The sequence below is a fragment of the Morone saxatilis genome, unplaced genomic scaffold (genome assembly GCF_004916995.1).
Source record: "Morone saxatilis isolate NCDOM2014 unplaced genomic scaffold, NCSU_SB_2.0 Contig4, whole genome shotgun sequence".
NCBI lineage: Eukaryota > Metazoa > Chordata > Actinopteri > Moronidae > Morone > Morone saxatilis.
The window spans coordinates 5,625,446-5,635,873 of NW_023339984.1; the positions used below are offsets into that span (position 1 = coordinate 5,625,446).

At 41.8% G+C, this 10,428-nt stretch overlaps 2 protein-coding genes across 2 annotated transcripts in view; one reads left to right on the plus strand and one right to left on the minus strand.

Moving 5' to 3' along the window:
• hspa12b (heat shock protein 12B) overlaps positions 1-7,941 on the plus strand; it is a 20,013-nt gene extending 12,072 nt beyond the window's left edge. Inside the window, exons 10-15 of the mRNA XM_035675727.1 lie at positions 1,735-1,821; positions 3,102-3,206; positions 3,289-3,547; positions 3,697-3,800; positions 5,044-5,234; positions 5,309-7,941. Coding sequence (XP_035531620.1) covers positions 1,735-1,821; positions 3,102-3,206; positions 3,289-3,547; positions 3,697-3,800; positions 5,044-5,234; positions 5,309-5,788 — 1,226 coding nt within the window. The 3' untranslated portion in view covers positions 5,789-7,941. The remainder of the gene's footprint in view (positions 1-1,734; positions 1,822-3,101; positions 3,207-3,288; positions 3,548-3,696; positions 3,801-5,043; positions 5,235-5,308) is intronic.
• The window catches only part of cct7 (chaperonin containing TCP1, subunit 7 (eta)), a 5,775-nt gene continuing 2,942 nt past the window's right edge, over positions 7,596-10,428 (minus strand). Inside the window, exons 9-12 of the mRNA XM_035675186.1 lie at positions 9,902-9,999; positions 9,656-9,788; positions 8,625-8,831; positions 7,596-8,476 (exon numbers count right to left, since the gene is read on the minus strand). Of these exons, the coding sequence (XP_035531079.1) occupies positions 8,246-8,476; positions 8,625-8,831; positions 9,656-9,788; positions 9,902-9,999 (669 nt within the window). The 3' untranslated portion in view covers positions 7,596-8,245. The remainder of the gene's footprint in view (positions 8,477-8,624; positions 8,832-9,655; positions 9,789-9,901; positions 10,000-10,428) is intronic.

The following is a 10,428-nucleotide window of genomic DNA, read 5'->3' on the forward strand; positions in this document are numbered from 1 at the left end:
AGTTGATTTTTTTGTTTAGAAAACAAGAAATGGGACCCAGAAATCTTTGCTATGCCCCTGAAGCAGAAAGATGGACGCACTTTTTCACTGTACACTAACTTGATTTAAAATTTTTAGTTTGAATAGAAAATATTGCAGTAAAGCCATTTAGCTTAAAGGTCCAGTATGTAAGATTTAGTGGTATCTAGTGGTGAAGTTGCAGATTGCAAGTAAATGAAACCACTCACCTCAACCAAACGTGTAGGAGAAATTATGGTGGCCAAAAAACAAAAATCATGAAAGGCCCTGTCACTTGCCAGTGTTGGGTTTGTCCTTTCTGGGCTACTATAGACACATGGTGCTTCCAGATGGCGGCCTCCGTCGAAGAGGACCTGCTCCCTCTGTTGATAAAAACAGCTCATTCTCAGGTGACACAACAATTCTTATTTTCAGGTGATTATATGAATATTATATTGCATTTCTGGCGGAAGATCCTCCTAAATGATACACACTGGACCTTCTTTTTTTTTTTTAAGTTATTTTTTTTGGCCAAAGATAGACAGGAAAGGGGGGTAGAGAGAGAGGGGATGAAATGCAGCAAAGGGCCACNNTTCAAACCCTGGGCCACTGCAGCAACTCAGTATATGGGTCACCAGCTCTACCAACTGAGCTAACCAGGCACCCACACACTGGACCTTCTTATCACACTCTGAGAAAGATAGAGAACAAGCATATTTTTGAAAAGTGAAAAAAAATCTTAAAAATAAAAAATCACCTGAATGTTAATGTTAATGTTAAGGTGAGATTGTCATTTAAATAAACATTTAACTTCTTTCTTTTTCTGTTTTATATTATCAAATTTGTTGTAGCTCACTGTATCGGCACAGCATCATGACTACTCATTTTCTCAACAATTAAACTTAAGGTAAAAAATCCCCATGTTTTCTACGGAAGCCAAAAACAGCCCTGTTTGCAGTTTTTTTTTTTATGCTGTTATCTTGAAGTTAATTATTTTGTTATATCGAGAAAACAAGCTTTGTGGTTCCGGTTATCATGGGGAAACAAAACGTTTTTTTCCTGTTTATGTTTATCAGAGATCAGGAGTGCCGTGCTAGCATTCATAGATGGCCTATTACAGATATAGCATTGGTTCAACACAATGCATGAAGGAATGATATGCAGCGTGGCAGTTTGTATTCATAGTCCTCATTACCAAAATTAAGCAGCAGCCAGAAAAAAGTGAATGAAAAGAATCATCACATTACAGGGATCTTTGAGATCATTTATATTAATTAATGAGCATCAATCTTCTCCTGATGTATTTTGTCAGTATTTCATCACATTGCCAAGAAATTAATTAACTCTCAGAGTTAACTATTTTCAGTTCAGCTATGAATCCTCCCCGATAGTCATGAGAGTGAACTTGAAGGCCGAAATCAGGTGGACACTCATTTTCGAATTCTCCACAATTATCTCGTGATCTCGAGATAACAAAAGTTGTTTCCTCGTTATCTTGAGAAACTGGTGACCTTAAGATTATGATATTAAACAAAAAAATAATTGCAAGCAAGGCCATTCTCGACTTCCGTAGTTTCCTGTCTATACATAGGCACCATTATCTTGCCTCACTGTGAGTTTTTGAACTGATTTAACGGTGTGCGTGTGCAAGAGATTGTATCCAGATACCAAAGCTATATAACCTTAAGTATGTTGAGTACCTGTGTGTATTTAGCTTTGTGTGTGTGTTTATTGCAGCGAGGGAGCAGTTGAGGCGATCCAGACACAGCAGGACCTTCCTAGTGGAGAGTGGAACCGGAGAGCTGTGGTCAGAGCTACAGACTGGTAAGACGTGTGTGTGTGTGAGTGTGTGTGTGTGTGTGTTTTTTTAGAGGGACAGACAGACCCCACATGTCGGAGATATTGATGATTTTGACATTTAACCCCAGCAGAGAAGGAAAAACACCTACTTTGTACTTCTAAATCCTCAGAATTTGACTTTTCCTTCCTGCATTTCATCACCTCCTTCTGCATTCACTTTGCTCTTTTTCAGTTCAGCGTGGTTGCTGTTTCCACCTATTATCTGCTATATCTGCAGTTCTGTTTGCAGGACCTGTTTAAAGTGGTGTATTAAAAAAACGTCCCCGGTTTGGATCTGGCAAGGGATCTGATATTTCAAAGAAAAAAGTAATATTTTGAAGAAAAGAGTCTAACTGTTACAAGAATAAAGTCATCATTTCAAGAACGTTTATAATTTTAAAGACCAGGGTTGAAATATTATACGAATACAAATCTCTTTTGAAAGGACCAAGAATAAACTGGTTTGTACCCTGTCACTTTAAACTACCAAACACAGCTGTTCACAACCACCAAATGTACAAACCACACTGTGGAGTTTGCCATGGGATGACTAAATCCTACTAGGGACAATCAAACTCACCCAGTTCTCCAGTTTTACACACAGCCTTTTCTTTCTGTTGAGCCATGACAACAATCTGAGGAGCCACGCGCCCCTGCTGACCCCTTCTGCTCCCTTTCCTGTGCACACACAGGAAGGACCCAGCCCATGGGACTCTTTGCCTCTGCACTGTAAATAAACCAAAGGAGAAGAAACCTTGTTTTATCCTCCTCCTGCTGCATTTTCTTCTCTCATCAGTCCCTCCATTTTTCATTTATGTTCTTTTTTGTTGCTCGCACTGTCTCTTCCTAACACGCAACTCTACTCTTCTGGTTAGGGCGTGGTCAACTCAGCTCGGGGTCAACTATGCCAAAACCAGCTCTTATCGCTGAACACATCATCAACATGCACACAAATGCACACTCGCAGCAATCGCAGAGGTCTGGAGGTTGTTTATGTTTGAGGGTCCACTGGTTGAAGAGTTTCAGGGGAAACACACAGACACACACAGACACACACACACACACACACACAACATTTAGACATTCCACAGAAATTAAGACACATTATCATCCTCCTACAAATTCAGGAGGATCATCATGCCCTTATAGTTCTGTGTAAAATATTTTCTGGCCCTGAAATCAAACTGATAAGCAGGTTTTTCTTTTCTCTGAAAAATAACAGATTTTTTTGAAAATGCGTGTGTGTTTGTGCACTCTTTGTGTAGGTGACAGGTATATTGTTGCAGACTGTGGAGGAGGAACAGTTGACCTGACAGTCCATCAGATCGAGCAGCCACAGGGAACACTTAAAGAGCTCTACAAAGCTTCAGGTATACACTTTCACAAACTGCTGAAACCCAAAAACAACCATATTTCCTACAGTTTCCACAGCTGTGGTTTTTTTTCTTCCAGGCGGTCCGTATGGTGCCGTCGGAGTAGACTTGGCCTTCGAAGCCATGCTGTGCCAGATCTTTGGCGAGGACTTCATCCAGAGCTTCAAAGCCAAGCGGCCGGCGGCCTGGGTGGACCTCACCATTGCATTTGAGGCTAGGAAACGGACGGCGGCGCCGGGCAGGGCCAACGCCCTCAACATCTCCCTGCCCTTCTCTTTCATCGACTTCTACAAGAGACACAGAGGGCAGAGTGTGGAGGCCGCACTGAGGAGGAGCAAGTGAGTGAGGGCTGGGAGTGGAGTGTGTGTATGTGTATGTGTATGTGTGTGTATAAGAGAGGGATAAGTATGTGAGCGGTCTGATTTAACAATGGATTGATTTAGTGTGTCCGTAACATGTAACATTTAAACTCTCTCCTGTGTGCCAGTATGAACATAGTGAAGTGGTCGTCCCAGGGGATGCTGAGGCTGACACAGGAAGCCATGAATGAGCTCTTCCAGCCCACCATCATCAATATTGTCAAACACATTGGTGAGAAACACAAAGACAGACTGCAGGGTTGCACACGCACACACACTGACACGCAGACAGATTCATACATACAGCAATTAGTAAAAAATACAGAGATACCTGAAAATGGCAACTCCACTCTAACTCTTTTTTGTTGTGTTTTATTTTTTGGCCACTTGGGGGCAGAACCCACCTTTTGTTGACATATTATCACATTTTAAAGTTGACATAACTTACTTGTTAGGAAACAGTTGCTTGTTTACAGTTCCAGTAGATACAGAGCAACACTAGCATTAATTTGGAGTCGTGTTTCCAACAATCTGAAAACGTCAAGTCCAAATATTCTCTGTCCTTTTTAGCTCTGTTTTGGTCTCCACCAACTCTTATAGGCAGATAATATCTGGCTCTTTAGCTGCTTAATGCTCCACTATGTTTACCATATAGTCGCTAACTTTTGGGTTTTTTTTGCAGCTGCCTGATGCTGCTGGACACAATCTTGATGAGAACAGTGAGACTAAATCAAAACAGTAAAGTCGCAGGCAATAAAACAATGAGCTCAAAGAGGCTCAGAAGCTTGGTAAACCAACTCCTCTTACATTCCACACAATCATTTGATCCATTGTTAATATAACATTTTCATTAGTGCAGCTTTAACTTGCATATCTGGGAAATGGGTTTGTTTTGACTCTCACATTGCCCAAACCTCTGACCTCACAGGATGACAAGCTGCCAAAACTGTCCATTACGTGAGCTACTTGTGAGTCTGTGTCACGTAGATTACACATTTGAGCTTGCTTGTGAATGGACATTGCGAGTGTAAATGGTACAAAAGGACAAAAAAACAACAGAGTGCACTTTTCAAGTACGGCTCAGACCAAACAAAACAAACTTTAGGCATAATGGCTTCCTTAGTATCCTTATTCTAGCTGATGGTGACCTCATTGTTTTTCAGCCTTGTCAGGACAGAATGAAGGCAGACAAAGTGCCTGTTTTAAATCAGTCACATTCCAGTGGTACACTAAAAACATGAGGCACTGGTTTTGTAGCATTACGCTTTGCAAGACATGAATGGGCTCTACATGCATGAAATTGAAGAAATGCCAAGTGTAATCAATATTCCCCCATGACACTTCCAAGATTCCCTCTCCTCCAGTTCCTTCTTTTCTTTATTCATTTATTTTCCTCCCTAACATCTCGCATGAACATTCAACCCAATTAAGTGAACGTGATATTAAAGCTCTTCCTTCTTTCTTTGTCCCGACAGAGGAGCTGATGGCAAAGCCGGAGGTGCGCGGGGTGCGTTTCCTCTTCCTGGTTGGTGGTTTTGCAGAGTCGCCCATGCTACAGAAAGCGGTCCAGAGATCACTGGGGCGGACGTGTCGCATCATCATCCCCCATGACGTTGGGCTGACCATACTGAAGGGTGCCGTGCTGTTCGGGTTGGATCCCACTGTGGTGAGTTCTCAGGATTACCTGTTAGTCCTGGAGTATTCTTTCACACGTGTTCTAACGGCCTCTCTCTCTCACAGGTCAGAGTGCGTCGATGCCCGCTGACCTATGGTGTTGGCGTCTTGAACCGGTTCGTGGAGGGGCGCCACCCACGAGACAAACTCCTCATCAAGGAAGGCCGCGAGTGGTGCACCGACATCCTCGACCGCTTCGTCTCTGTTGACCAGTCGGTGGCTCTGGGTGAGGTCGTGAGAAGGAGCTACACGCCCGCTCGTCTGGGCCAGCGGAAGATCATAATCAACATCTACTGCAGCACGACGGACGACGTCACGTACATCTCCGACCCGGGAGTCAGGAAGTGCGGGACGATAACTTTGGACCTACCGGAACCGTTACCGCTACCGGGAGCAGTGGGAGGAGCAGGAGGAGGAGCAGGAGGCCCAGAGAGGAGAGAGATCAGAGCGACCATGCAGTTCGGAGACACGGAGATCAAAGTCACAGCCGTTGACATCATGTCTAACCGCTCCGTCCGGGCTTCCATAGACTTCCTGTCTAACTGAGGAGGAGCAGGAAGTGGAGACGAGGAATGGAAAACACAGAAATAACTGATTCTAAGGATGATAATTATAGAAAAAGCGGTACTTTGGGAGTGGGCGACATGTTTTTTATGGAAAGAACAGGAACTCACATCCTGTAATTCAGACATTTAGGCTTTACATTTACACAAAAAAACAACACAAGAGGAACATTTTCCAACATTTCGAGCCTTCACAAGTTCATACTCATCTCAAGAAATGATCAGTATGTCCTCGACTGAAGGGCAGGGTGCCCTCTCTTTACAGAAAAGAAGACATTCATTTGTCTGCCTTCTGGCTTCAGCGGGGAGTTCATCATGTCACACCCTATGTTGCTGTCATAGGCATTTCCTGCTTAGAAAAATATGCAGGGAAGCACTTGTATGAACTCTGAGTACACATCCCTGCTGCAATGAACAGACACCTTCTAATATTCATCCTGCCTGAAGAGTTTCAACTTTTGTTGCCAGTTTGATCGTTACCTAGAGACTAAATAAAGCATTATACTACCTAGAGTAAAACTCACTCATTTTAATCGTTAAATATGAAGACTCCTGCGTCATATAATGAATTACACAAAGATATCTCTGATACCTCATTTAAATCCTATTTCTCTATCCATTCTCTATATGGGATATTGATACAACTACCTGGACTGCAGCTTTGTTTTTCTAATGTGACCATGATTGTGCCTTACCCAGTGGTGGAAAGACTGAAGCTGAGAATCATGTTGGATGATAAAAGCTCTCCGGATGCATCAAAACACAACATTATTGTTGCATTATTTTACATGTTTCCTATAAAGTATGTCACCTATTCACATCCAGGTGTAGCGTTTGGTATCGGAAATGTTTAACAGTTCAGGACAATTGTTTTTTTTTTTTTTGTCTTTGCAAATCAAGATCAGGAGCTTTATCTGTATATTTTCCATCTTATTCTTTGTGTGTACAAAAATGGGAAATTCAAACCAACTTTTAGCAGGAACCAAGCTTTGTTCTTTGATATAAAAATCTTAACTCAAAGTCCACTTACTAGCTTTTCCCAGTGCTTTCAACCATGTCGTTCAGTCTTCCTCAGCAGATAGTTTGCTCCGTTGTCTTTATTAGACGTTGCCACGTGACTTAGGTATCCTCCTAAATGTTACACACTGGACCTTTAATACAACTGAGCTATTACCATGGCAACTGGGTAAAGTCCATCAACTAAGGAAGACAGGCTAAATGCAGTTGAAAGCTCTGGAAAAAGAGCACGTGGACCACGAGATTTTTTTTGTCTAACTACAGTCTGTTTCTAAGGTCAAGAATGAACCACCACATTAAAGCTTCAATTTGTCATCCAACCGTAGTAAATGCAGTAAATTACTAATGTATTCTTTACATAACTATACATACTGTATATATTAATGTGAGTTCAAAGGTGGAGGTGTTGGCACAAGTACGACATGCACCCAAAGAAAAAGACATCATGTTGTCACATTAGTCTTTTTATGCTGTAATAAACTGTATTCATGTTTATGGCAATTCTTTTTTTTTTTAACCTGTGCAGGTTGCAAGATGATATAACAAAGATCTTACATTATCTTACTTTGATCATCCATGGCCACCATACATTAAAATAAAAAACACTTGTACCACTTTCTTCCCCTGATATATCATGTTTTACTTTCCCTATTTCAATATGATTTACTTAATCTAGTAATTCTGCCACTGATATATTGATACACGATGATCAAACAATCTTTTCTGTCCCTTGACCCCATTTAAAATAACACACATATGAACAGTCAACAGAATGATTTCAGCTGTGAATTTATTGATGAGAATGGTCCAATAAATAGTTTCACACAGCGTAACAAGTGAATGGTTCAGAACTGCTCGTCATCTTATCAGTGCTTTACTTTCCATGTTACACATCAGTTTGTCACAAAACCAGATGAGAAATGATGGAACAGCTTCAGGTCAGAGGAAGAGCTGACTTTAAGGGGGCAGGAGTGTGTTTATTTCAAAACCAAAAGGGGGAACTGCTTTCATTCTGCTTGTATTTCAATATCACTTCTCAGTAAAATGGCTACACGTGGAAAGATACAGTGCTTGAAATGTTAAACTGACGAGTCAAAGCTTCAGTAAGAAAAAAAAAAATACAGGTGACAAAGAAAACACAAGAAATGTCAGCCATCTTTGACAAAGTCTAAAGAACCTGTCTTGAAATTGCAAGATGAACTTCACCTTCTCCCCCTTTCATTTTGTTTCACTATGCCTGCTGTTTGCAACGTGTCTGACTGGTTACAACACCTCATTTAATCTGGAATCCAAATCCAAATGCAGGTCAAACATGCTGAGCTACATTTAACAACTTTGGGTTTAAATCTAACCCGACCAGTACTGAAGACTCAATCTTTAACCTGCATTTGGATTTTAATGCCAGTTTTGTTCTTGCTTCCTCTTAGTGAGCATGGGGTCTCCCGCGGCCTCTGCCCCTGCCAGCGCCACCTGGAGGTCCATCTGCAGAGCTGCGTGGGTTCTTGATCGTCTCATCGACTGACAGGATGAGGCAGGCTGCCTCTGACGCCGCTGTCAGAGCATTGATCCGCACGATGGACGGCTCCCAGACGCAGGCGACAAAGTTGTCTGCAATGTCCTCGTTGTTGATGTCCACGCCGTACCACATACCACCCTGCAGCGAGATGACAGATAAAGCAGAGTCAAACTGAGTATTTGACCTCATTTCTTGTCCCACTTCTAAAACTACAGTTCCCTAATGCCGAGTGCTGTATTCAAAGTGTGGTATAGGGTTAGGGGAGCATGTGTGTTTCATTTCCTACCTGTGCGTGTTTGGCGCGCAGTTTGTTCAGGATGTTGGTGGCGTCAAAGCCGGCGTTGTCACACAGCTGTCTGGGGATGATCTCCAGGGCCTTGGCGTATGCTCCGATCAGCAGCTGCTGTTTCCCAGGGATGGTCCTGGAGTAATCCCGCAGGTACTTTGACAGCTCCATCTCTATGGCTCCTCCGCCCGCTACAATGGAGTCGTTCTGAAAATGGATTAAGTAAAGTCAGCTTATTGCTTTCAGTGTGCAGAGATGGGCTGACAAATTAAAGTGAATTGAGGTTCAAGATCCAATAAATAACGTACAGATCAACCAACTAATTTGGAGTCTCAAAGAAAATTGATGTATTACTATGTTGATTTAAAACCACAAGTCTGAACCAAATTTCATTTAAAATTCCTCAAATATTAAACAGATTTGGGTAAAAAAATGTAATTGTAGTTTTGTGGTCATGTGACACAGCCCTCTCCTGCTAGGTTCCCAGTTCCCATTTATCCACTTCCCTATAAAATGTTTTTAAAATATCCTACTGCAGGAGTTGCATACAGAATAAAAGAGCACTGAGATTAATGTTATCGACATCCAACGCTAACCCTGCCTGGTGAAAGGCAACAACTCTGACAGTAAGTTTATTTCTCTCTGCACCCATGTAGCATTGTTGAAAATGTTGGATTATGTTCAGTTATTCTGGCGACGGAATCAAGATGCATATACCTAAATGGGCATCACTGGCCGATGTCTCAGTTTAGCTACGTCAATAAATACTCACACTTAAATAATAGAATAGATGAACGATGTAAAACAAAATCAAATTGTAACAAAATCTGAATTGAATTTGAATCTCACTGGTTTCATAAATTTGTGAATGACGTGAAAAGCTGATTTTTCTAACTCCTGAATCTTTAAAACAACTCAACCGGTCAACATTAACACTAAGGGCTGTAGATATATAACAGTGTGTATTCTTAAAAGCAATATGTAATGAGCTTTCTTGTACACACACACACTCACTCCATGTGTTAACTGACCTTGATGGCTCTGCGTACGATCATGATGGCATCGTGCAGCGATCGCTCCGTCTCCTCTGTGAACTGTTCTGCTCCGCCCCTCAGCAGGATGGTGCACGTCTTCGCCTTCGGACAGCCCTTAAAGAAGTTATACCTGCAGACACAGACATGGTGGCCGTGAGCAGTCGTAGAGAGTCATAACGCACAGTTTACTCTGAAGGCGTCATTCTCTGAATAAGACGGACAAAATACTTAATCTCGTCTTACCTCTCTCCTCCAACCTGGACCTCTTCGAAGAGCTCACACTGTCCCAGGACATCGTCTGTCATAGCACCTACTGAGGTCTGGATGGAGCCGCCGCAGGCCTGGAGGACGCATTACACACACGTTAAAGCTCATTCTAACATAAGAAACAAGGGTTGGACTCAAACAATAATACATACATCATTTGTAACACCACTAAGAGAGACAGTGTAACGACAATAACTGCTTATCTTAAAAACTGAGCAGAATGTCATTTTATGGAAAAAAAACATTGAATTGAAATATCACATTTTACTTTTCTTGTTTATTAAAAGTTAAACTAAAAGTCTACTGTATTTATTTATTCATGAATTATCTGTTTTTGTTGACCTGTCAAAACACTAAATAACTGTGGCAAGTAATCTACTCATCCAGCTTCAACCTTCAAATGCAGAGTTACTGAGGTATTCAGTGTGTGTGTGTGTGTGTGTGTGTGTGTGTGTGTGTGTGTGTGTGTCCTACCATCATTGGTCCTCTTCAGATCTTCCTCC